At 40.3% G+C, this 26873-nt stretch overlaps 4 protein-coding genes and 1 long non-coding RNA gene across 8 annotated transcripts; 3 read left to right on the forward strand and 2 right to left on the reverse strand.

Moving 5' to 3' along the window:
- Positions 1–556: 556 nt before the first annotated feature.
- Positions 557–3465, forward strand: LOC116198985. Of its 2 annotated transcripts, none has more exons than XM_031529268.1 (6): positions 557–846; positions 1168–1398; positions 1507–1680; positions 1769–1875; positions 2115–2434; positions 2558–3465. In XM_031529268.1, exons 1-6 carry the CDS (start codon positions 721–723, stop codon positions 3100–3102), a joined length of 1503 nt encoding a protein of 500 aa, XP_031385128.1. In that variant the 5' UTR covers positions 557–720; the 3' UTR covers positions 3103–3465. The 2 variants fall into 2 exon arrangements, with proteins under 2 accessions (XP_031385128.1, XP_031385127.1); XM_031529267.1 differs by having other exon boundaries at positions 560–846; positions 2546–3465.
- Positions 3466–3557: 92 nt separating this feature from the next.
- On the reverse strand, positions 3558–7069 carry LOC116198986 (protein HEADING DATE REPRESSOR 1). 2 transcript variants are annotated; one of them, XM_031529270.1, is made up of 3 exons: positions 6722–7065; positions 4476–4804; positions 3558–4034 (listed from the first exon to the last, which is right to left on the reverse strand). In XM_031529270.1, exons 1-3 carry the CDS (start codon positions 6828–6830, stop codon positions 3828–3830), a joined length of 645 nt encoding a protein of 214 aa, XP_031385130.1. In that variant the 5' UTR covers positions 6831–7065; the 3' UTR covers positions 3558–3827. The 2 variants fall into 2 exon arrangements, with proteins under 2 accessions (XP_031385130.1, XP_031385129.1); XM_031529269.1 differs by having other exon boundaries at positions 3569–4034; positions 4476–4834; positions 6722–7069.
- A 714-nt stretch (positions 7070–7783) lies between these two features.
- LOC116201875 lies at positions 7784–15091 on the forward strand. Its single transcript, XR_004155961.1, has 3 exons — positions 7784–8925; positions 9026–12944; positions 13044–15091. It is a non-coding gene; the product is annotated as an uncharacterized LOC116201875 (long non-coding RNA).
- Positions 15092–19261: 4170 nt separating this feature from the next.
- On the reverse strand, positions 19262–21786 carry LOC116201127 (uncharacterized protein C1450.15). Of its 2 annotated transcripts, XR_004155810.1 has the most exons (9): positions 21551–21785; positions 21402–21467; positions 21265–21307; positions 21113–21167; positions 20896–20944; positions 20423–20490; positions 20152–20260; positions 19655–19826; positions 19262–19557 (listed from the first exon to the last, which is right to left on the reverse strand). XR_004155810.1 is itself a non-coding variant. In XM_031532247.1 (8 exons), the coding sequence occupies exons 1-8, from the start codon at positions 21740–21742 to the stop codon at positions 19713–19715; spliced, it is 696 nt and encodes a 231-aa protein (XP_031388107.1). In that variant the 5' UTR covers positions 21743–21786; the 3' UTR covers positions 19262–19712. The 2 variants fall into 2 exon arrangements, 1 of the variants encoding a protein (XP_031388107.1); XM_031532247.1 differs by having other exon boundaries at positions 19262–19826; positions 21551–21786.
- A 119-nt stretch (positions 21787–21905) lies between these two features.
- On the forward strand, positions 21906–25494 carry LOC116201126 (pentatricopeptide repeat-containing protein At1g06143). The gene is made up of 2 exons (XM_031532246.1): positions 21906–24455; positions 24899–25494. The coding sequence occupies exon 1, from the start codon at positions 22031–22033 to the stop codon at positions 23735–23737; it is 1707 nt and encodes a 568-aa protein (XP_031388106.1). The 5' UTR covers positions 21906–22030; the 3' UTR covers positions 23738–24455; positions 24899–25494.
- Positions 25495–26873: the final 1379 nt, after the last annotated feature.

Below are 26873 nucleotides of genomic sequence, written 5' to 3' on the forward strand. Positions count from 1 at the left end.
TGAATGAAAAGCCATTAGAAATTTAATATTATACATTATCGTAATGCAGAAGCAAACAAAAATCATCACGTAGTCAAAACTGAGAGGATCTTATCCAAATGTGCCATGTCGTATCCTTTCCTCGCAATCTTACGTGTCCCGACACGCAAACCATTCCTTAAACGTGTCGCGAGCCCAGCAGATATCGCCACGTGTCAAGGCAGAGCCAATCGTAGCGGTTCCTAATACAGGCAAAGCCGAATGTGAAAAATCCACCCAAAAAGCCAAAAAAAAAAAACTATGAGAAGGTTCCCGAAGTGGGCCCCGCCGGTCTATCCTAAAAGCACACGTGCTGACACGTGCCACCGCCTCCCCGCCAGACAAGCCAAAATAGATGACGTCACCACCCGAAAAGACCAAGATGCCCCTAACAGGGCAATTTCGGCCTCAGTAGCGGGGGTGTTTTGGTCATTTAGGTGCGGGGTCCAAGAAATTTCCGAGCTGTCAAGGTCGGACACGTGGCATCTGTGCTGGGAGCGTGTCGCTTCTCTTCTTCTGACTCTGAAATTGAATGAATGAAGGCACAGCGCTCTCTCTCTCTCTCTCTCTCGCTCTCTCTCTCTAACTCTCTCTAGACACCGGAGCTAATTGGCGGCGGCGGCCGAGGATCACGACTCGCCGATTCCCCCGAGTCAACTCTGTCAGTGAGGTTTCAACTCTCTTCCTTCTCGTGCTGCTCTAATGGTTCACAGGATGGATTCGTGTCACAAGGTGAAGGTGAAGGCGGAAGGAGACGACGCGGCGGCGCTAGAGCTGTTCGGTCCCGCCGACAAGCGGCCCAGGCTCTCCGGTGACGGCGCTCCGCAGGTTCGTGAACGTCTAATTCCCCTTTGCATCTTGTAACAGGCTTGAGGAGCTGATTGCTGATCATTGGACGACATATCCATTTCGAATTTTAGCTCACATGGCCGAATATATTAATTTCACTTATTAGAAAAAAATTATATTGGCCCAATACTGAAGGTGAAATTTGATGTGGGATTGGCTGCTGTTTATCGATTTTGCTTGATTCGACGTTTCCTAGGAAAAACAGGGGATTGTCAATTTCATTGGAACAGATAAAATCTGGAACCTTTTTTGGGTCAATTGGTCTTTCTTTTTCAAATGTTTGGTACTGTTGATGTGCAGATTGACTTGGAGAGCTTGGTGACGGAGTACAATCCGCTGAACGAGCCGAGCCCGCTGGGTTTGCGCCTCAAAAAGAGCCCTTCCCTCTTGGAGTTGATCCAAATGAGGCTCTCCCGGGAGCAAAAGCCCAAGCCGTCATCTTTAGGCGCCAAGTCTCAAAAGACAAGCTCTACCGATAAGCTGAAGGCCTCGAACTTCCCTGCTTCACTCCTGAAAATCGGGAGTTGGGAGGTACACAGATGTAGCATACACCCTACTCTTCTGCCCTGCTGATAAGGTGAATTTGTGTGTTTGGTATTCAGTCTTCACGCCTTTGTGAATGATTTTGTTGGGTTGCAGTATAAGTCGAAATACGAAGGGGATCTGGTGGGGAAATGCTACTTTGCGAAGCACAAGCTTGTGTGGGAAGTTCTTGACGGTGCCCTGAAGAACAAGATTGAAATTCAGTGGTCAGATATCGTGGCGATCAAGGCGAACTATGCAGTCGATGCAACAGACACTCTTGAAGTAGTGGTAATCCCCCATACTAGATATTTCTTTATTATAAATTGACTGCATATTTCATTATCTTATTCATTATTCATTATTTGGTCCTTTACAGCTGGCAAGGCAGCCCCTTTTCTTCAGGGAGACAAATCCGCAGCCTCGAAAGCACACATTATGGCAGCCTACATCAGATTTTACAAGTGGTCAGGCAAGCGTACACAGGTAATATTTGTAATCCATTTATTTCCAGCTAAATTACAAATATATGCTCACTGATTTGACAGAGTATTCTGTGGGCAAGTATCAATATAATTTGTCCGGCTGAACATCTCCATCAGCCAAAACTCCATGGTTTAGTGCATTTGCTGGAATTTGGGTATTTCCATGTGCTTGTGAGCCTTACTGGAGCTTCGGTCCTTGATAAATGACTAATGGTAATTTGGTGGTTGAATTCTTTAAAGGCGCCATCTTTTGCATTGCCCGCAAGGTTTACTCGGGAGGCACTTCGAGAAGCTTATTCAGTGCGACCCCCGGCTTAACTTCCTGAGCCAACAGCCTGAGAAAGTTCTGGAATCTCTGTACTTCGAGCCAAAAATTTCAATGTTCCATGAACATAGTGAACCGAACCGTAGATTTGGCTTGAGTGGCGAGGAGGGGTCTTCTTTCTTTACAATTCCAGGAACCGCAACTCAAAGTGGAACTCAATCATCTTCATCGAAGAATGAATCTCAAGAGCTTCTAAGCACAGGTCCTGATAATTATTCATCTTCCCCCAGCTCAGGTAATTCCATGTTTCCCTATTGCAGTCATCTCTCATAACATTCATCGAAGTTGATGACTAACTTGCCTTATTTTGTACGTTTACTTGGTCTAACTTATCTCATGTTTCTAGTGATGGACACAGGTACCATTGAAGAAGTAGGAAGCAATATACCCAAGGAGCAGAGCTTACTCAGTCAGTGGGGTCAAGTCAAAGTTCCTGGAATTCACCCCTCGATGTCAATGAGCGATTTGGTCACCCATCTGGGCCACTGCATCTCAGAGCAAAAGGGTTTTGCAGATTCCTTGTTTCCGGGTGACGAGCAGCTGAACCGAGATGTCCTCGAGGAATTGACTCGATACCTGTTGAATGACTCGACTATTCCGGGTACCACAGATGAGCAGTCTCTCATGTCAAGAGTTAATTCCCTCTGCAACCTTCTCCAGAAGGATGCTGCAACCAGAGCTGATACTTATGTGGCCAATGACAGAGTCTTCACAAAAGTATGGAAAAGTGATGCCGGGGTAGGCCCTTCTGATCCAGGGGCAGAGTTGAGTGGTGGTCCTGCAACTGCAAGGGCCATGACGAGGAAGGACTCTGTCGGGGAGTTGCTGCTTAATCTCCCAAGAATAGCTTCCCTCCCGCATATTCTGCCAGCCGTACCAGAAGACTCTTCCAATGGGAGATAGCGTCGAAGTGCATCAACTCCATAAGGCGAGCAGTTCAAAGATTCTGAAATTTACATTGATGAAGAATCTGGAACTGCTCCTGTTAAATTATGACCCTCCAAGTTCGCGTTGCGGCATTTTCTTGTACTAGGTTGTGCATGACTTTCTTGTACTAGGTTGTGCATGACGAGAAAAGTTGTCTGGGTTGTGAACCTTAGGAACCTTGTTTAGTTCTCAAAATTGCAACGTTCTCTTAGATTTGGATGATGTTTGTTATCTCTCGAGAAATGAGAGGATATCTTCAGTTCTTTCTTGAGGGCATCCGTACTATGATTTATGGTTGCGCAATCAGTACCAAAAAGAGGGAACATCTCGATTCCATTCCATTTGCATGTGTATAATTTCAGCATCATCTCATTGTAATAAGAACAGATCCATAAATATCATATGAACGGATTTACACACTCACCATCCAATATGCAAGATCTTTACAACCGATATGATAAGAGCAAATCCATAATATCATGCATGAACAAATTTACACACACCGTCCACTATACAAGATCTTTAAGACGAAGCTGTGTCTCTGTTCACAGTGCCTATCTTTAATAAACAAATTCAAGGCAAAAGAATATAAATACAAAGGAGAATTGAAGATCCATATTATAATTGGCTTTCTTCCTCTATCGTCCACAGTGACTTATTTTCTTTATGAGAAATTTTTTTTGGTTTGGATGTTTGATGAATTAAGGCTCCTCCTGGTCTTGCCCGTCTTCCATTGGTTCATTTTCTTCTAACATGTTCATCAACATTGATATTTGATCCCGCAACATTGCATTCTCCCTCTCGACCTCGCTTCGTTTGCTCTTTTCATCTAGAAGCTGCAACTGCAGGTGTTCGAGGCACCGAGCATCCTCTTCCAGCTGTTCGTTTAGACCGCCAATTTCCCTATCCTGCAGAAAGGAAAATGATTACTATTATTCCATAATTAGTGTGATTCCCGCATGAACAGCAAAGTTGAGAAAGAATAGCAACTCAGGGACTTGTTCAAAGGAGGTCTAATTCTCGTATTCTAATGTATCTGGCATGTCACCGAAGGTCATTGCAGCCACCCTTCATGATTCCTGCTGCCGCCCAGCATATGACAACAGGGTGGGGCAACTTTCCTCTAGAGATCTCGGAGGCGGTGGTGTGATGCAAAACCCAACTTAGTAGAATACTTCAGTGCTTTAGTTCACCAAATACGATTTTCATTCTCAAACATTTTCATGCACCAAAATAGGAAGATTGCTCCCTAAAATGTCAATTATGGTGAATCTAAGCATAAAGCATCCCGAAACACATAGAATAAATCTATAGAGCAACTATAGATATGTAAGAAAAGTAGTGCGCACCTTTCTGTTCATCTCCTGAACCGCAATCCTCCGCATACTTTCTACGACATCAACATTTACTAGCTTCCGCTTTTTGCCTATGAGCCAGCCCTTTGGATAGCTTGCAGAGTCGAAGTCAGGAGGAGGAAGCAAAGTCTCAGCGGATGGTCTTCGGCCTTTAATGCTTTCTGGAGGCTCCAAGGGCTCAAACAGTGCTTTGCGACGCTCAGAGAGTTCGGGAGTTTGGGTTGAGTCCTGCATCTTCTCATCAACTAGCACATTTTCTTGTTTTTCAGGTGCGTTATTCTTAGCAATATCTGCTGCTGCTTCGTCCAAACCCCGTCCACTAGCTGTAGGAAAATGAAACAGATATGCTACTTCTGAATAATTCAGAATCATAGCGTGGATTAAAGCCTGGAATTTATAGCTGTCAAGGAATCATTTCAGCATTAAGCTTGTTAAGCAACTCAATTTGTTCTACATCAACTGAACAGGATTGCCAAAAGTAGAATCCCATGCTAAAATCATTCCCCAGGCTATAAATCCAATCCTGCCCATGTCATTGAACAGAACAAGCAGACATAAGCAGATAAATGCCTGGACTGGATCCCCCTCAAAGTCGTGGGATATAGACGCACATGTTTTGTTCCAAAAAAGCACCCAAATGTCCCACCCATCAAGGAAGTGGCTGGCACTGCCTGTTTAAAATAATCACTGCCAGCCACTCCAAAAAACATGGAACGCCAAATCTGATCAAATACTGCCAGAATGATATGATCATCAAGTCAAGTTTATTCTATGCTATAACCACTTCCCTTCGGGCACTATACATCCCGAGACTTTTTACCAGACTCTCTCCTGACCTATCTAAATCCCCAAAGGGAACCCGAGCTGAAAGAATTTACTCGAGCATGGCCCGCAGCTTGTTCGTAAGATTCCTTGATCTCCCACTAAGGAATATCGAGTAAAGTCGAGAACCAGCCATGAACCAGTATTAGAGAAATGCACTGATTTCAAACTTTCCAAAAACAGCCATGAACCAGTATAAGAGAAATGCTCAGGGCCGTTTGGATTTAGAGTTAAAGTTGCTTTGATTTTGATTTTAATTTTGATTGTGGAAAAGGACAAATGAGATGTGATTATAAATTTAACTTGAGAAACGTGTATTTTTGTTGTGTAGTGTGTTGAGTTAAAGTTAAAATTTTTAAATTGGAAAATATGTATTTTTGTTGTGTAGCGTGTTGAGTTAAAGTTAAAAGTTAAAATCAATTAACTCTGAATCCAAACGGGGCAGAACTGATTTTACTAAATAGCAAAACGGACACTACTTATATGTACAAATATATGGTTTTCGCCCCTTTTTTTTTTCAAATAAGCTAAGCTTAGGAAGCCAGAAGAAGTGCAGAGTATGTATAACCAACTGAAAATCAGTCGAATCTCGAAAAACTGGAAAAAGAAAAAAAGATGCAAGCCTTAGTCACGAAGTTTCATCATAAAGAAGTCTACAGAAACTTCAAAAGAAAGTTTCGGGTCTGTCCGTTGTCGTATTAAATCTCTTTTTAACTTCAAAGAAAGGCTACGCAGTCCAATGATGAATAGCTGATAACTAGTCATTGAATATTATTAAAAGCTTTGATTTCGTACTAAAATATGATGGTGGAGTAAGAAAAGGGCAGAGGAAAACGGAAAAGACCTCCCACCCAATGTCCAAAGTCAATGATGAAATGGGGTCAAATATGAGTTTGAGAAAACAGATATTCTATTACATAATATAATACAAACCAACAACCTCAAACAGGAACATGATTAAAGGGGGGGAACATAAAGGGGCGTTGTCACGTGTAATAGTTTATTCATATTCATATGGTCACAGTTCAAGATATATCCGAGCGAGATCAATCATAATGGCAGGTAAGCTGACCAACCCAACCATTAAGGTAACGTACAAGCAAATATTTTCGTTCGCAAGACTGAGAATTGACCCTTAATTTTACTGTTATACCCCTCCCCCTCTTCCTCTCTCTCAGAAAGTGATCAGAGAGCAATCTATGCTCTGTTAGTCCCTAGATCCACGCGGAAGGAGTAAAAGGAGAAAATCAGTTGACTTTGGGAAGGAAAACAAGGAAAGATCGAAGAAATCGGCTTGATCCAGACCATAAAAAGACAGAACAAGCATAGGAAAGGAAAGACCCCATTTCAAGAACATCAAGTCACAGCATCCCCAAGAAATAACAGAGAGAGAGGGGGGGGGTGGTGGTGTACGGAACCTGATCTTTTGCGGGATCTCCAAAAAATCCGGGTGGAAGTGGCGGGGGAGAAGCCCGGGAGTGCCCCATCTCCCAACTTGTCCTTGTTCCCTTCCATGGCCTCCTCCATTATTCTTGGCAACAGACAGCAGCAGCAGTTCACCAAGAAACACAGGAAGTGAAGAACCCCCAAGCTCCCTCCTTTCTCAAGAAACAAAGAAGATCAAGGTCAGAGAGCTCCTCCCTCCACCGTGAACAGACAGACAAATTCTACCGCATAGAGAGAGAAAGAGAGAGGAAAGAGGGGGGAAATGGAAGGGGAGGGAAGGGCAAGGTCTGGTCCGTCTGAGCTTTCTTACTGATACGGTTGTTCTTACCAAGAAAGAGAAGATTAGACAATAGACAGACAGTTGTCCGTTTGTTGGGGTCTGGTCCAGTCCCGTTAAGCTGGTGGGGCCCTCAGTGTTGATCCGACGGCCATGATCCACCGGTTGCTGGCGGTAGATCTTATGCCTGCGGTTGTTTCAGCCCTCGTGCCATTTTCCCTTGCAGCATATGCTTCCCCTTATCCTGTCTGTGTCCATTAATTATCTTACAATAATCAATTTTTGTTTCTTTATTAACACAATAACCAATTTATTTAAATAAAAGCACAATAATAATCAATTAAACATGTGTATCTTCTCTTGTCATGAAATTAATTAATACTAATCAAACGTGACAGCGATTTAGACGCGGGAAATTCTATAGAGCAATCATAAAGGGTGGTGATATAGTGCATTTAAGTATTCTAGTAGAAACTAAGTAAAGGTATTTCAAAATCTAAATATAATCTACTAATGATGTAAGTAAATATTTTTTTTTTCTAGATCTATGTAATTTATTTCAAATATAAGTAATTCACTATGCATATATGTAATTTATCTCCATCAATTTCTCGAAATAAATATAATTTACTTAATATTAAGCCATTTTATTACAATTTCAAACAATTAACTTTCATGTATGTGAAGTTATTGCACCTTAAACCGTTCTCTTAGACTATTATATTGAAAAAAAAAAATTAAATGTACTTAACCTCCCTACCTATAAGGTGAGTTGGGGTGTGCTCGTGACCTTTAAATTTTTGTAAAGTGCCTCCCGACCTCATCGAAAGTAAACAACATGCCCACTCGATTAAATTCCGGCCAAATTTTTATCTAATAGAGGACACATGCCACTCACATGTCAAATTAAATTAAAAAGGATAAAATTGTCCCCATATTTCTTAATTACCTGCAAAAAAAAAAAAAGGAACATAAGAGAACAGTGTAACGTATCCATGTTTTAGGCGACCCTATCTCTCTTACCTCCAATGCAGGCCAGTCCCCACGACCCTATCTCCCCGAGTAGCTGCGGCGATTCTCCCTGTGCGACCAGATTACGGTGCAGAGACCAAACCCCTGCCCTAGTGACTCCATCGCCAGTGATTGGCCTCGACCATGATGACACTCTCCTCGACCAGACTTTGATATACAGTAACCAGCCTGCAAGCCCATCTTCCCAAGTAGCCACGGCGACCATCTCCCTGCGCGACCATACTCCAGTTCAGGTGGGTGCCCCATTTCTCTATTGAATTCGCCCCCTTTTCCCACTTCGTTCTGCAATTTAATGCAATTGTTACGCAATTCAATGTCGAATTATGGTTATAATTGTCCTGCTTGGTTGGGTCGGTGTTGATTTTGCTTATTAATTTCCCAATGATGGGCATTGGGACTGGGTTCTTACATTGGTGAATTGAAGTTTAAATTGGTCAATTGGAGATTCTGCAGTGAAAATTGGGTCTGCCTTGTCATATTTCAGTGTTGTCTATGTCTTGAGCTACCTTGGACAAGCTGAATGATGCAAACAAACTACCTTGGACAAGCTGAATAATGCAACAGTTGGAAAAACAACATGATGGTGGTTGTTTATAATACTTATATTTGGTCGTTGGTTGTATTTGTTCATTTTGTTTAGTCTTAGCTTTTGGTTGTTCCTTGGTGCATTTTGTTTTGATTTTGGTTCATTTTGAGCTCTCTTAGGACAGTTGAAATGACTGCTTTTAAACCAGGGAATAGGATAATAGGATTGACATGTAATAATGCTAATTTGTTCTGAGATTTTGGTGATTCATGGAGATGAGCACAAGCAGATAATTCTAAATCATGGCCTTACTTGAATGAAGCTTTTTAACAAAATTCCAGGTAATTTTCACTTTGCTATCCTTTTTGATTTCTTGAGTTGCTGCTATCACTGGTGATAGGATCTTTAGTCTTATGTGCTCTTCTGTGCGTGAATCCTCAGGGACCCTGCTGAGGTCGACAAGTTGTTGAAAATTCTTGGATGAAACGAAAATCGAACATGTAAGAGGAGGATGTCCACAGGGAACACTGAGACTATTGGTAAGAAGAGGATGTCCACTGCGAACACCTAATTTCAATCCATACGTCGGGAAGGAAAAGTGCATATAACCCTTGAAAAAATAAAGATGATCATTTATTTCTATGTTTGGTAATAAAGTTTGATTTTATTTAACTTAATTGAATTTTATTTTTTCCTCAATTCAACAATTCAACAATACAAGAATTACTTTTTATTCAAATTCTCTCATATTTTTTCTTATTTATTATTACAATTAACATTTTAATACTAAAATCTCTCAACCATTCAACACTTTTTATCAATTTCAATACTTTTTTCTCAATTTAACAACACAATCATTGCTTTTTATCTTCTTTTTAAAATTTCCTCACGTACTTTTTTCGACTATTTTTGCCTTCATCTCCTCAAATCAAACTAAATCAAATTAAATCGAACTTACCTCGTTACCAAACGCTATGTACATGTCACTTGTTCGAGAGAGAATAGGAGAATAGCAAATGAGTAGAAAGTTTGGTTCATCTTCTCGTATATATGTATAATAATATACGAAAACTGAAATAAAGAGCTTGGATTTCGTATTCGAGCAATAACTAGATTTGGACCTCTATATTGGGTTCTTTTGATATCCATAATAAGTTGGAATTCAACGGATTTGGCTATTATATAAAACTCTGAACAAATGCGATCTATAAGTGATCGAATGTGTACATGGTCAGCAATCGTATCTTAGTTTAGTAACTTACATGCATAAATTATTATAAGATAATTCGAATAGCCATTTTTAGAATGAAAGACGTATATGCATGATCTTTATTAACAGGACTTGTTTTTATGTAAACAGGACACCCAACTGAAAAGTAATGTAATCATATGTTAATATTGTAAGATAATCACCTTGGCTTAGGATGCTTTTATCATCAACAATATAAAAGAATTTTTATACGATTGATACCTATCAAAAGATTATACGATTGATTAATTTAATCATGAAAGGATGACACTTTCCAGTTGCTTCGGAATGGAGATTATGAACACAAATTTCGAGGATTCGTTACCAAAGCTTGGTCTTGTCATTAATTGAGTCGATGAAAGTCAAATAAATATTTTCAGAATAGGAATCCCACTATATTATATATGTTCGTATAATCAACGGCAGCTACTTCCGGGGGAGTCTCCCTCAACGGAAATGATTATATGAAGCTTTTTTCATCTCAATGTGTCCATCAAGTAAGAGGCAAGAAAACGGGAGTGGTTGATGGGATTAATGGAACAAAAAGAGGGGCCTCAATAGGGTGCGTGTCGAGAATAAGAGATATCACACGTGCCAAATTCTATATCAAGCGGTTAAAAAATACACCCATATTAATTCAGACTTGAGACAAGTAAATCTGAGAGAGTGGTCGGTTGTTGAGGGTACGTGTTTAATGGCACGTGACACATGACAATTTACAATTGCCATATAAGAGTACCACAACCTACCAATTCAAATTTTGAGGTTAGAAAATTAACTCAATTGCTCAAGGGATCAATGAAAATTTTAAAGTAGGATGGAGAGGGGCTGGAAGGAAGGGCCCAAGGGGCAGGGAGAGATATTGAATTCCTTTATTGGTTAGCAACCGTAAGGGGTGGGGTGTTGAGAGTAGGAGATATCACAAATGCTAAATTTAGTATCGAGGCAGTTTAAAGTGTATATCATGTTAATTTAGATTGGCGTGTAGAATTCGTGGCAAGTAAATCGGAGAGTGTGATCAGTTGTTGAGAATACATGTTTAATGGCACATGACAGTGTGTGACGCAGAGCTTACATGTTATCATATGAGGGCAGGTATTGAAATTAAGAGATTCCATATGGAAAAATTAAGTAAAAAACTACAAGTTCATAGGATATTTCATACCATAATCTATCGGCTTGAGTTTTTAAATTGAAGATTAACCAAATTAGTTATAAGATATGTGAAATTATTAAAGTAGGAAGGAGAGGGGCTAGAAGGAAGGGGTTGGGAGCAGAGGTGGAGTCAAATTACGTTTATTTATGAGTTTTTTTATATGTAAAATTAGTATTTTGCTCTGTTGAAAAAAAATATTTATGTACTATTTATATCAAGTATTATTTTTGTCATTTTGAATGAAATTTCTGGCTCCGCCTGTGGTTGGGAGAGAGATTATTTATTGGTTAGCAATAGTCAGGGGGGTGTGGCGGTGAACGATAACCCTCCATAACCTACACCTTTGTTTGGATAGTGACGCTGATGCGGCGGGGAGGGCGTTTTTCAAAAAGACTATTATACCCTTACGAGGACCAAAGGAGCTTTACTTTATGTGTTATCAAAATGCTTGCCGGATTTCGTAAAGAGTACTTTGCCGTCATGATAGTAATATGTCCGCCAAAAATCGAATTCAAACCAGTACAGACTCAATTTGCTGAATGACCATCTTTGTGAAGCGAATTCGGTTCCAATTCCATATCCGGCATGGCAGATACCATCTAAATGTATCACGGGAACGTATACCGTCTAAATTGTTCACTTGGATTTCATTTGCAATGAATGCTTATTCAGCCAAAAGAATAGAAGAAAAACTCTGCTGACTCTGGTAAACTTCCAGTTGATCAGCTTTTATTCCAGTCTCATCACAGGGGAGAAATCATGGCTCCTCGCCGACGGCGCATGGGATGCACGGAGGATTTTCCATCTGCTCTGGAGGAGTGATTCGAAACAGACAGAACTCGTGAAACGCATGGCCGCAAGGCAGAACCGCTGTCCTCGGTAGGATTGCTGGATTCTCCACAATGGGTCCTTCTGGTGGGTATGAGAGATCCCTATGGCAGAAGAAACACTTCTCGCCAGTAAGCTGATGTTTCTCTCCTGCAAAACCAGTTTTATTGGGACGGATGCTTTCGCTGTGTTATCATCAACCGTAGTATGCAATCATTAATGTACAAGATTTTTTGTGGATTCCAAAAACGTCACATTGCTTGAGTCTCAAGTTTTATGATCTGGGGCAAATCGGTTATAATGATAGCGACTGAAGAAAAATTTGGAAGCAAAGGGATGGCAGTTCTCAGCTGTATATCAGAAACCAGAGAATGTACCTTCACATCGTATTCGATCAATGGGAGTACTCGGAGGGGACAGAGCTGATGGAGGAATATGTGCATTTGGATCAATGGACAAAGATGAAGAACCTCTTTGTCTACCTCTGCGCTGAAGAGATGGGATTTTCTGAACTGAACTTTGCGACAAAGGTACGTAGCTCCTGGCCCGGGCTGACATAGGCCTCGATGCTCTTGCCCTTGGTTGAACAGGTCGGAGACCCCAGTGAATGGGCCCTGGTATCTGGGCTGGGATAGAAGAGGCTTGAGCAGCCTGCCCTAACTGAGGCAGGTATAGCCCCACCTGGGGTAGGGCCGGTCGACTAGCCTCGCCTTGAACCGGAAGAGATGGCGGAGGAGTAGTCCTCCTATGAGTTATGCCAGGGTTAACAAGAGCATGCCCCAGGGCGGTCCTCTTATGGAATTGACAGCCAAGCTGAGAGCACTGGGGATGCTGAAGGGAACTTGCAGCTGCTCGTACTTGACCTGCACATGATAACCATCATATGATTACCTATACGGACTAAAGATGCTCACTGCTCGGTCGTGTGGAAACTAGAAAGAGAAGAAAAGGTACCACGGGAATTGCGGCTAGAGAGATTGGTATGAGGTTGAACTTGGAGACCACGTTGAGGTTGGCCTACGTAAACTGCATGAAGAAGGAAACCCAAAGTTACACTTCGAGACCGACCCACTCTTTTCTTAACCGCCTCAGACAATTGCAAGTTCAGTCACAAGTAATAAGCATGGGTAGGTTTACAGAAATCGAAATAATATCTATGAGAAAAGGATTTCGGCGGGGCTAAAAGTAGTCACAAATACCAGGCTGATTCTGTCTTGACATTGCAGGAGTTCCGGGGAGTCCAGGAGGGGCAATCGTCATTGGCCCTCTAGGTAAGAAATTCCGCCCAATTTGTGCATGACTACTCTGCATTCCATGGAAGGCTGTTTGAGCAGCGCCATGGAAATTCGAGGAGGAATGCAATGGTGACTGCTTCTGTGCATACTGTCTGAAACCTTGGAGCTCACCCTGGTTGCGATTGATTGACGGTAACGGCTGCGCTGCACGACCTTGACTTGGAAAAGGCAAGGTTCTAGAGGGTCCTCCATTGAAGGCTCCAGAGTTCGCCATATGATATCCATGCCTGTTATTGGCATTCTGAGTCCACCACGTGCCGAATAAAGTTTGCCTCATGTCCTGAACGGCTTGTAAAGGTTCAGGATCAAATATCATCTGGTCATATATGCTTGGTGACACGCCAGCAACATGGTCTGTTGGAGCATGGAAGCCTCCGCTTGCATTCGGATCAGGTTGCAAGAAATTCACAGGACCTTCTCGGCCATGGGAAAGAGCCGCATTGGCTTGGTGGGGAAAACTGGCACTAATTGCATGAGGGTAGCGACTGCTCGAAGCGCTGGGACCTGAGCTAAGCTCTGAACCACCCCTGATTCCAAGAGCGAGATATGGCCCATCACTTTCTTCTAGAGGTTGAAGCTGCTGGGAGTATGAATATGAACTTCCTAGACCAGCTCTGGATCTTGTCTCATCGGTGAGACTCAACTCGTAGGAGGCATCAGTAGCTTGATTAGCAATAGCCCCAGCATCAAGAACGTTTTCACTGGGACTGGCAACGGGAGAATTATCACTCGAAATTTGATTCAGAAAATCAAGAACGTTTTGACCTATAAAATCCTCAAATGCATCATTGTTGGAGTCTGGTGCGGCGATGGCACCGACTGGATTTTGTTGAGGGTAATACAGAGATGAGCGAGCATAGTGCTGCGGGCCGAAAACACTGAGATCTTGAATAGGCTCACCGGTCACGGGATGCACCATGTTGTTAGGATCAGATGAAAAGACCACATTCTGTGAGCGCGACATTCCGGGAGTGTGTCCAAATGCAAAGGGCGAAACGGGAGCCTGTGGGGTGAATGAAGAATCAGTACCAGAGGCAACATCATCTTCTCTCTCTGGACTAGGCGAGATGCGTTCTTGTTTAACTCTTACGCCGGAAGTAGAGGTCAATGACCAAGATCTTCCGCTCGAACTATCTCTGTCCATTATAGCAATTGATTTTCACCGAGTTCTAAGATTTTCCATGCCTGAAATAGAACACCGTCAGCAATACAAATCACAAGGACTATCCAAACAAAGCAGACCCCATGAAAGAAACATTAGCAGGGTGAAGACATCAGCAGCTGATCATCAATACTGACGGAACGCAGATGATGCAGAGAAAAAATGGGAACTTTGTAGCGTCGACACCACTGACATGATCGCATGAACAAAGTGAGTGAACGAAACGAACGAGAAAGACCCCAAGACACGAAAAAGGACCAGGAAAGATGGCTCGGCAAGGGAGAAACATGACGATGGAAACCCGAACTGGAATGGGAATGTGAACTCAATGTTAAAGAACTGCAAGAACTACACCGGGCATGGGGATAAAAAACCGAGGTGAATGATATGGAGGAAAGATGGGCTGTACCTGACAGTAGAAACTCAGGCAACGATTAAAGACCCACCCGTGGTCATCTTGCATTCATATCAAGCGATCCCACATAAAGAAGATTGAAACCTGCGAGCTGAGACAGAGGAATATGCGAGTGACGAGGAATCGAATTGAATGGAGAAAGACCAAAGACAAGAAAGAACTCAAAAGAAGTTCACAACACTTCAAGCGAATGAAAGCAGAGCGAGAGAGAGAGAGAGAGAGAGAGAGAGAGAGAGAGAGAATCAAATCGGGCTGTTTTTTGGCGCTTATTATTGGGAGGGCTCGCAGGAGTTTCAAACGGTTCGGTGTGGGACCGGTTTTCGGCAGCTTACAGTTTACACTTTATATTCCATAGAGGAACAACTGAAGTGAAGAAGCCGCGGACGGAATTATTTTTATTTTATATTTTTAATATAAGAAATATTGAGATAATTAAATATACATTGCTAAGAAATATTGTTTCACATTCACTTGGAAATTGGATAAGTTTCGCAGGGGATGCCATCCTCAGGATGGATGCCCTTTCAGCAACATCCTACAGGGGTTTGGTATCCCGGTCCGAAACTCGCACGACTGAGATAGCTATCTTAAAAAGCAAAATTATTGATTTTTTTTTTAGAATTTGAAATTTAAAAACAATTCGGAAGAAAAAAAAAGACAATTTCCTGTTCTTTTTCTAGTGTAGAATTACATAGGATCCTATATAGTTATTTTAGAAAAGAAAAATACTTTTTTTATAGGTAATTGGAAAAATAATTATATGATGCATCTATCCTAGTTATTGTTTCCTATTTGATAATTACCACAATTAAGACTTATCAAGCAAACTGTCAATTTTAATTTGATTACGTGGTGGCGATTGAAGAAGTAATATTATATAGTTATCTTAGGGGGAAAGACAATGGAGAAATAGCTTCCCGAGATAATTTTCTTCGGAAAAATAATTGTTTCCTCCTGATAATTACCCCAATTAGATCTACTGAGAAATTGTCAATTTCAATTCGACTATGTGTATAGATATAGAGTATCTTACATAAAATTATAAGAGGCCAATGAATCGTATTTATTAACTCATTTATTGGTTAGTACATATTTAAGATCCACATATTATTGAGCCATATATAACAAACCTTAATTTCTTAGCCTATCTTCCAACTATTACCGCTAAGAAGATCTCCAAAAAGTACAATATTCAAGAAACTATCTTAGTGCAATATCCAAGAAAAATATATTAATAAGAAATAAATAACACATTGTGAAAATTAGATATCTAAAATATTGTATGATATGGAAAAACATCATGGAGGAAAAGCCCAATATCAAATTAAATACTTTTGGATTCTCAATAAAGAAAACATAGAAATTGATACAAAATGTGATTTTTTTGCCAGAAATATAAAAATAACTAAAAATCAAGTTTCTAAAATAAAAGAATTTCTTGAAATCTAAGGAGTAAAAAAAGTTGATGAATTATTTTCTATATTGCGAGTCTCTTTATCAAAAATTAAAATATATTAACTAAAACCATGTATATAATAATAATAATAATAATAATAATAAATATTAAAAAATATGTCCAATAATTATGAATCTTTCGATAAAACCTAAAATGTTGAGAAAACAGAAACAAAACTTTCAACAGTATAGGATACTAAGAAATGATAGATTCTTCATATATTTGTTTAATAAAGATAGACTGGGGTCACTATGAATAGGATAAAAGTTGAACACACACACAAAGACACAAATATATATATATATATATATATATATATAGTCAATGGAAGTTGAATAATAACAACTATGATGTTAAAAGCTCTCTAAGAATATACGCATAACTATAGCTAAACTAAAATATATATACTTAAACTATATATACTTTTCTTCTATATAACCATCTTACTTAAAATTTTCCGCAGTTAGGAGAAAGGTAAATTACATGTAGTTTACTCACTATCCCAAATAAAATCAAATGTTCAAATTTGAAATACTAAATCGTGTGATCATTGTATATTCCAAGTCAAGTCAAGTCAATCTTTCTCTCTCTCTCTCTCCTCTCTCTCTTCAAAATTAAGGTGACATTTTGAGGCCGAACTTAAATATATATAAGATTAATTTGTAAATTATTGACATTATCTAGTGTCCCTAGTTGACGTTAATTTATTTTATTTATCACCTCTTTTGCACATAAGCGCTAAAAAAGTCTTCTTCACCTCCTCTACTCAATACGCATAGCTCAGCACATTGCTCGGATAGGTAATCGGCCAAATTCGTTTTGATCGAATATAGATGTGTGCACTAGACGAGCTTGAGAAGATAGACGAGGCTGCCAATGAAAAAGAATGCTGAATCAAGGTTACATGCAAATGGCTCAAGCTAAAAATTACAATACTATGGCGGGCTTACAATAGCGACTACTCAATGAGATACGAGATCGATTTGGAGAGAAACTTCGTGCATATTGACATTACTAAATCCAGTCTCATATTCATCCTCCATGGCTCCGTTAGCACATAAGATGCAAAGCCAATATTCTTGATGGATCCAAACAGCCATACTCAAGTGCTTAATTACTCCAATATTGTGAGGAAGGTAGTTTTCGGCATTGAAACTCGCCCTCGACCTGGATTGTTGATCAGATACTTGTTCCGATTCTTATAAGAGGAGGCAAATACTTAATTTGATCAACACAACACTGTTTACCGTATAATTATAGTTAAATCTGACTTTTATAATCTTTTAATTACCTCCCAAACCTCACTTAAATATTTTAGGAAAAATTGAGGTATCGACTTGATTTTGAAAAAAATAAAAAATAAAATAACGTGATTTTATTTTGTGCATTCAAAACGTTTAGTTTCATTTGAAAAATGAATAAATTACACGATTTTATTCAAATCAACAGTGTTTACCATATATTTATTGCTAAATCTTAGTTTTTTAATCTTTTAATTACTGCCCAAATCTCACTATAAATATACATTTTAGGAAAAATCGAGCTATCGACTTGATTTGGGAAAAAAATTAAAAATAATATAAAATCACGTCACTTTATTTTTTGCATTCGAAACGTTTAGTTTGATATGAAAAATGAGTAAATTACACGATTTTATCTCTCCTCATACATCAGAAAGCAGGCTTGTATTCAGTTTTGCAAAGTGTCTGCTGTAGAAGTCAGAAGAAAACAAAATAGGATCACATATAGATATAGATATAGATACTCAAAAGCTCCATTAGAACTAATGTGAACTGTGATTCACCACCTCTTTATTTTAAGTGAGATCTCGAGTTTAATTCATGGATCTTCTATCCTTCCATCAAATATTTTGCTTTTTCCCGGATACTCGGGTTCAAATACCCATGAATTCGCTGTTTGCTTACTGGCTTTATATGATTCAGAAAATACTCCTCTTGCTCATATCCCTCATCAAAAGGTGCTATTCGATAATGTCTATATAGGAGATCCCCAGCTAAAGTGAGCATTCAAATATCTATCCTACACTCATTCGGGAGGGGACTCCTAATGGATTGAAGACCATGTCAACAGGCCTTCCATCTTGCAAGAAGAAAATCTATGATTCTGAGTATTTTATCACTTAATAAATCGACCCTATAAGAACTTGAACTAGTCAGAATTCATTAGATTCCCGAACACTAGATAGTATAGACCGAAAAAAAATTGATTTCAGAGAGCCCACTAAGTTTAGTGGCAGTTACCCCTCGACTTAACATTCAATCCTCGGGTTTCTTTATTTTTTTCTCATTGATCACCGGATATATAACCCTTTTTATGTGAACAGTTTATCAGTTTGGGAGTAGATGTTCTCATTTAGACATCTCGTTTAGTCTATCAGATTTTTATTCGATTTCCTCCCGAAGCATATGGTTATTCATCTCTATTTATCAAGGTTAAATTTGATCTTGGTCAATAACTATAAATTATAACTAATCAATCGGATGCCATTTTCATCGTGATCCTCCATTCATGGATTAACGAAAATGCGCAAAAGCTCTAAAGATTGTACTGCTAGATATGACATTGATTTCCAATGGAATGATACCCAACAAGCAGTAAAACTCTCTCTAGAAAAGGAGGTGATCATCATGTCTCTTCTTTTTAGTATATTGTCGAATATAGAATGTCTTACCATCAAGAACCGAATTTGAAAATTCAACATAGAACCGAATTTGAAATTTCTTGAATGTACATGAGGATGTATATCCAGCTACATCACATACCCTTTCCGTGGATATTTATTATAATAACTTGTTTGGTTTGCAAATGTGATTTTAAAATTGCAACTTTAACCTAAATCTACCCACAACAAAACAAAATATCAAAGAGTGAACCCCATTTATACCACTCTTTTTCAACAACAAAACAAAATAACTCATACAAAATCAAAGGGTAGATCCCATTTATACCACTCTTTTTCAAAATCAAAATCTTATTTTAAAATCCACTTTGAAACCAAACGCAGAATAAGATATTCGTTCCTCCGTACCGACAAGATGGATTAACTTAGTGGGCTCGGGCTGAACCTATTCTCTTAAATGAATTAATACAGCTTATTACCCATAAAAGGGAAAATCTTACCTTTGAGGGATAAAAAACAATGCTAGTGAGATTCAACATGAATTAATACGAAGGGCAGCTCTTTGTTCGTGTAATCAAGCATACAATTACAATAAATTTGTAAACAAAAATCAGCAGCTTCAAAATTGCTTCTGTTCAAAGGTGCTGCTTCCCTTGCTCGAACGAACTGATACTACAGTAGTAGCTCCCGGCTTCACTTGTCTTTCCTCCATAACTAGTCAGATTTAGATGCACGATAATGGATCTCTTCTAGCTGAAAGATCACCAGTGGCTGCAACAAGTGCAAAATTGTCTGATTCTAACTGGCAAATAGAAGATCAATTTGGGTTTTGAATGCTATCAAATCTGTTAAGCAGTTAGATATCAACCTCCACCATGGGCCTCATGCACTTAAGGAAGTTAGTTGAGAATCAGATAGTTTCTCTGTCAATCTACTTTGGTGCAATGGTGACTGTCGTGAAGGAGGATAAAGACAATTGAAGCCACCATTCCAAGCACATATCCCAGTATAGCTCCATAAGTTACACAAATAGGCCAATCCTGTTAAACGAAGAAAAAAGACACCATTACTTGCCGCCATGTTCGATAATATGACTAATTGGACAATGCATGAAATCTAGAAATAAACAAACCTATGGTCCTATAAATAACCTAGATAAATAAGATCTTTGGTGGCCTAGTGAAAACATAGAGATGTTCTGACAAACACAACTATATGCGTCCTCAGGACAGCAAATGCAAGTGCAGCTGTACACCAATACGATAATTCAGCATATCTGATTTACATAATTATCTGTGGGTAGTAACAGGGCAATCTAGCATAAAACCACCGGACTTTTAGCAAAGAGGTGGATGGAGATAGTACCTGCCATGGCCTTTCCCAGTCAAGTGGCATAGGCCATGCTCCAAACCAAGCTCCAATAATAGCACCATGAGCTGGTAGACAAATCATGTAGTCTATAGACCTAACGGGCCTGCATATTTAAGGAACTATACATTCAGATCCAGCACCAGCTCATGCCCCAGTGAACAAGCTCAAAAACTAGGCAGCCTCAGCATGAGAAAGAACATGAAAGTATGTGTACAAGATAGCAATATTGGACTGTCAGGCAACAAAAGGAACTCATTGGTATTACTTTGTATATGCAAAAATGCGTTGCCAATCACTCCATGATGAACCAAAAACAGAGCCCGCTGGGACAAACTGCCAAGAGCCAAATAGATTAGTTTCTCAACAATTGTGTCAAGCAAAACAATTCACAGAAATCAGAAATCGAAGGATTGGATCTGTGATCTGATGGCTCATGTTCAATGGTATCGCAATAGCATTCAGCTACACAGCTTAAATACTTCTAGTATTATAGTCTACATAGAGGAGTACAGAAAACTGGCAACGTCATTGGTACCAATAACCAGCTGTAAATCCAATTATTGAAACAAAGTTTTGTGGTCTCATATGGGAATTCAAACACTTATGGTAGGTAACAACATAGAAGATAAGCATATAATATGTAAATGATTTTCCCAACCTCAAAAACCCATAATCATTCAAGTTCTTCTAAAGGTCACTGTCGAAATATCACGAGACAAGGAAGGAATTGCCACTTACAGTGAATGCTGACATCATGCAAGACCAATGAATGGTCTTCTGTAGGTACCTGCACCAGCTCAAGCACTGCATATCAGAAATCTAAAACGAGTTTTGCATTTAAAACTAGAGGTCTTGCGTAGATGCTGCAAATTACATATATCAAAGTAAAAAAGAACCATAATTTCTCCAAAATATAAGGTAAGAAACATATACAATCAATCAATTCTATACTTACTGTGTCCCGACGGGCGCTCCCAAGGCAATAGCTCCCAAAGCATTCGCCAGAGCCCCTACAAGTTTTTGAAGACGAAGATAGTAAAGAATCAGAGGAAACATTCAAGATTCCGAACACCCGAAGATCAAGGGAGAAGCAGTTAGTGAGCTGACCAACAGGTAATGCCAGTGCTCCCCGTCCGACAGCTTTCAAGTACTGTTCAATATCAGTCAGTCTCTCAGTTTCAGTTTCGAGTTCCCCAAATTAGCCGAAACAAAAGAGTATAAAGTTTCAAACTTTCTCAATTTACCGAGCATTTCTCAGGATTCTGGCGGTAGCGACTGAAGAGCAGTATCACGATCGGGCACTCGATCACCTTAACGAAGATTTGAGCTGGAGAATGAGCCTACCGCGAAAGAATAGGACGAACGGAAGCACGATGAGGATCGGGGAGCTTACAGAGATGCGGCCGAGGGTGCGAGCAGGGTCGGCGACGAGGTCGACGGACTCGACGGATTGAGCGAACCAGAGCGCAATCGCCAAGCCTAATCCGGATAACAAGTGGATGAGGAGGGCCTCCATGGCTGATGGAATTCGATTGAAGGAAGCCGCCATGGAAGCGCCAGCAACGGTCTCCTCCTTCTTCTCCATATTCGATCTCTTCACTCTGAATCTCGGTCGTGTTCTCTCACATTTCTCAACATGTGGTTTGACTGAAAATTAAACCGAATCCGAACCGGGATTCGAACCGGTCCTCTTGAGGGCCGGTCCGATGCTAGAGGAAAGCCGGTTTCGCTTCAAAAAATCAAATAACAAAACCCGCCGGCGCCACCGGAGAACTGAACAGCTTCGTCTCTGCTGTGCTTACTCCTCTGGCGCGGATATCCGAATGCGACCTTCAACAGCCACCGCCGCAGCTTGTCAATTTCTCGTCCAACGATGACTCTTCTTCATCGGCACCCTGATTTTCTGACTCGGACATTAGTTCTAGTCGAGCGCCTGAAAGGGTGCACAACCCTGAAGGAGCTGCAGTCGGTACTCGGCTTCATGATCAAGACCAGTGTTGATCAAGATTGCTTCGCGATGAACCAGTTCATGACCACATGCTCAACATTGGGTTGCTGGGATTTGGCTGCTTCGATGTTCTCTCAGGTTCAAAACCCGGATGTGTTTCTCTACAATGCAATGATCAGAGTCTCTGTTCAGTGTTCTTACCCACTTCAGGCTCTTGAGCAATACAAGTCCATGCTGAGAGCTGGTGTCATGCCAGAGAGTCACACATTCTCGTCCCTGATTAAGGGTTGTCGTTTGGTACAAGCCCTGCGATACGGGAAATGCGTCCATGGTGGTGTTTGGAAGAATGGGTGCAAGCGGGATGTGTTTGTGCAGACTGCTGCGATTGATTTCTATGCGAGCTTCGGTGGGATTGTGGAATCAGAAAAGGTGTTTGACGAGATGCCCGTGAGTGAAAGAGATGTCTTTGCATGGACGACTATGCTGTCGGCATATGCCCAGGCCGGGGATATGGCATCCGCTCAGAGGCTGTTTGATGAAATGCCTGAGAGGAATAATGCTACATGGAACACTTTGATCGATGGGTATGCAAGATTGGGGAATCTGGAGTCGGCTCAATCACTGTTTGAGAACATTCCCGATAAAAATATTATCTCGTGGACGACAATGATTGCTTGCTATGCTCAGAACAAGCTGTTTCGGGAAGCGGTGACTTTGTTCAGAGACATGACTAACCTCGGATTCAGTCCCGATGAGGTGACCATGTCAACCATAATCTCTGCATGCGCTCATCTTGGGTCACTCGACATCGGGCGAGAAATTCATTACTACGTAATGCAGAACCGATTCCATCTCGATGTATATATTGGATCAGCTCTTGTTGATATGTATTCTAAATGTGGGAGCCTCGAAAAGTCCCTAGTGGTATTCTACAAGCTGCAGGAGAAGAACCTGTTTTGCTGGAACTCGGTCATTGATGGGCTGGCAGTCCACGGTTTCGCAAGAAAGGCGCTGATGATGCTCTCAAAGATGGAATCTGAGAAAATATATCCGAATTGGGTCACTTTCGTGAGCATCCTTAATGCCTGCAATCATGCAGGATTAGTCGAAGAAGGCCGGAGATTGTTCATGCGCATGAAGAAGGATTACCTCATAGTACCGAGAGTAGAACACTACGGGTGCATGGTTGCTCTGTTCAGCAAGGCTGGGTTGCTTGAAGACGCGCTAGGTTTGATTAGAAGTATGGAGTCTGAGCCTAATGCCTTTATTTGGGGCTCTTTGCTGGATGGTTGTAGGGTTCAAAAGAACTTGGAGATAGCTCGGATCTGTCTTGACGCGTTAATATTGCTGGAGCCTAATAATAGCGGGCATTACATGCTCCTGATTAACATGTATGCGGCGAGCAACCAGTGGGATGAGGTAACGAAGATCAGGAGGATGATGAAGGGAAGAGGAATTGAGAAGGGGTGTCCTGGGCACAGCTGGATCGAGATTGGAGGAGATATTTGTCAGTTTGCTGCATCAGATAGAAGTCACCCAGCTTCTGATAAAATTTGTATGTTTCTAAATGATTTAGATGAGCAGATGAGGCTATCTAATATAAAACCGCATGAAATCAGCATTGGTTTTTAACGAAAGATTTCAAACAAAAATCAATCAATATCCATCTCTGGTATGCTTATGGGATTTAATTTTTTTCTTCTGTATTCCATAAGTAACTTAGCGATGCATTTTAGACCCAGAGTTTTTCCGACGTTCAAAGATGTTCTTCTGCATAATGAGCCTAACTAAAAGACCCAAAGAATAGGCATCAAAGAATGTTTGGAATCAACTTATTGCTAGCATGATAATATGTATTACAAAACATTACAGAGGGGAACCTGGGGGATGGGTGATTCTGAGTGAAATGAAGCAAATTTCTGTGATTTACGAGTTTCTACAATTCTAGGCATCCAATCAAGGTGGCTCCTGGCTCATTGTTGTACAAAAGTGTAAAAGAAAATATAAAACTAGATCTTTTTTTCGGCCTGTGAATGAAATTTTTGCTCATAAATGGTTCGCTCTTACTGTATTTAGTAAACCAGTGGCAGCGCAGTCCCAATGTTCAGTTTTCTCGGCAGTATATATGATAAAACTAGGGGTTGCTCGACAATTTTCTTTCAAATTGTCTTTGTACAGTTTACATGGTTTCTTGTCCAAAGCCCAACGTGGAGAAATGAAAAGGAGAAGATATTAGTTTATCTGAGCGTTGTTTATTCCATATGGAAAACTTAGATGAAAAGATCAAGCTGTGGCCCTTTCTTCCAGGCCACCATTCATCTATCGCAAGCGTCAGTGTCGAAACGAAGGGGTATGTCATGATCTCAGATTTTCCTTTATTTCTTTATAATGTACCTCCCCCTCTCTTGCTTTTCTTTGATGGATAATGTTTTCTTTTTAAATTGAATCATGCACTCAATCTAAAGCTGAAGGAAGTAGCCTCTCTCTCTCTCTCTCCCCTCTCCCCCCTCCCTATCCACTTTTGAATATGTTGGGAGAGTAGAGCTTGGTTGAATATCACATTAAAGGTCCTAAATATGTGAGAAGGCATGTTATTTTTTCATTTTTACTTTTACTATTGAAGCTGTTGCATCCGTTGTCTGGTTTACTCCTGGGGACTCAGAAGAGGTTGCAGCTGCCCTCTTCCAAGCGCTGAGAAATTGTATAGAGAGTTGGATCTCCATTAGATTGTTATTTAATAACATCAGATGCATAAGCTTTCTAATCTAAGTAGTTCTCTTTTGGTATTGGCAGATCATTGTGAGATGTCTAGTCAAAGAACAATTCATTCCATGGTGAAGAAATTTACAGGTTCCGTGCCTGTGCCTCCATTTTGTCTTTTTCCACCCCTTTTTGCGTATAATACAGTCTAGTTTCACCTGGCTAATAATTCTTTGGTGCTTTGCGGGAGAGGTCAACCAACAGTCGAATTTGTCTTTGCTGCTACAGGGGGGAATCTTTGTGCATGTTATTATTTGTTCTCCTTTTGCTCCTGCAGTATTATTATTTTTTTTTTCTCTGCTTGTGCAGTTGCTTTGCATTGGATTTCTTTAGATATGCATATAAAGGTGAAATCTTACATGTTTTTAACTAACATATCCTGGCTCCTTCCTGTGATGACATAGAAAATGTATCAAAGCGCTCCAGTTCTGCTGGAAGACTTCCAGGTTAGTGTCTCTCTCTCTCTCTCTCTCTCTCTCTGTTACTTGGAATTCCAGGCAGGCTCTGATGCAAATTGTAGCACGACTTCAAGGGATCCAGTTCAAGTTCTAATTGGACCGATTACGCGAGCACGAGCAAAGAAGTTTAAAGATGAACTCAACGGCCTGATTCAAGAGGTTTGAGCTCAAGCAAATTCGTGGAGGCCCATTGGACATGAACCACGTGATCAACAAAAATCCATCAACATGATTCAAGTTATAGAAGATTCCGGACAAATCTAAATTCAGCAAGTGTTTGAGGAAGCTTATAGAATATTTGATGATCAAGAGAAGATATCATCATATTTGTTTAAAGTTTAAATCTCATAGAGATATTCTATGGGTATTTAGATTTCATATATTTATAGATTATGTCATATCTCTATCGATATTCTAGGTTTTATTTTCTTTATCTTTAGTGGGAGATATGACCAGATTAGGATTAGTTTATGTCTATATATATTCATCTTAGTCAATTTTTTTAAAGGAAGGAACTTTGAGAGTATTATTTTTGGTTCTTGAAGAACTAATTCAAACTTATCGGAAGTTTCCGTGGCGTTCATCATCGACTTATCAAACAGCTTTCCACCACTGTTTGTGGCGTCTTCATCGACTTATCAAACGGCTTTCCATCACCGTTTGTGGCGTCTTCCTATATACCGAGGTTCTTGTTTCGTAATAAATAACGAGTTGAAGTCAGTTATACCAAGGTTCTTATTTATGTTGTAAACAACAGGTTGAGGGTTCGTCAATCAAATCTGATCGTGGAACGATCTTGGGTTCCTTTAGTTGTCGGGTCTTGTCATTCTTGGCGGGAATCGCATCATTCGATCTGTATACAAGACCTCTTGTTTTCCTTCCTCGTTGACGTGGGGTTCCTCAGTTGCTGGTTGTTCAGCAAATAATATTATTGATTTACAAGCTTGGCCCTGTCATGTGTTGAAGCAAAAACTTTGCTTTATTATGTGAACAGTAGGCCACAATGAACAAAATTATATTATTTGTTAAAACCATATTAGAGATCTTTGGTGCTCCCATATTTGAAACTGACTGGGCATCTCAATCAGGCTTGCATGCTGTTAGAAGTTTAACTTAGAATCAGGCTGCTGAATCACCTGCAAAAGGGTTCACAAGATCGGTCATGGCATGAGAAGTCACCCGTTTACCAAGTCGAGGGAGTGCTTGTCCTGGTCTTGCAAACATCGCTGACAAGATCTTCCTTGAAAAGGTGTATGTTTGCCGTCTAAAACATATAATTTGCAGGAATGAGATAAAGCTAATAGTTGCATCTCCATCACGATGGCTTTCTCACTTCTCTACCTCATTATAGTTTCTTCTTATACACGAATGCAGGCGTTCTCAGTTCTCAATGCAAGTGCTTTAATAATATAGGATAATCTTCCCTGTTGAGTATTGAGTAGCACATATGATCAACAGCAATGCTCTGCCAACTTGTTTGCATAGTAATTTGTGAGTGTTTTTCCAGTATGTGATGCCCGTCGCAGGTACTAATATTTTGCAGATTTTGG

Source organism: Punica granatum, chromosome 3, assembly GCF_007655135.1.
Source record: "Punica granatum isolate Tunisia-2019 chromosome 3, ASM765513v2, whole genome shotgun sequence".
NCBI lineage: Eukaryota > Viridiplantae > Streptophyta > Magnoliopsida > Myrtales > Lythraceae > Punica > Punica granatum.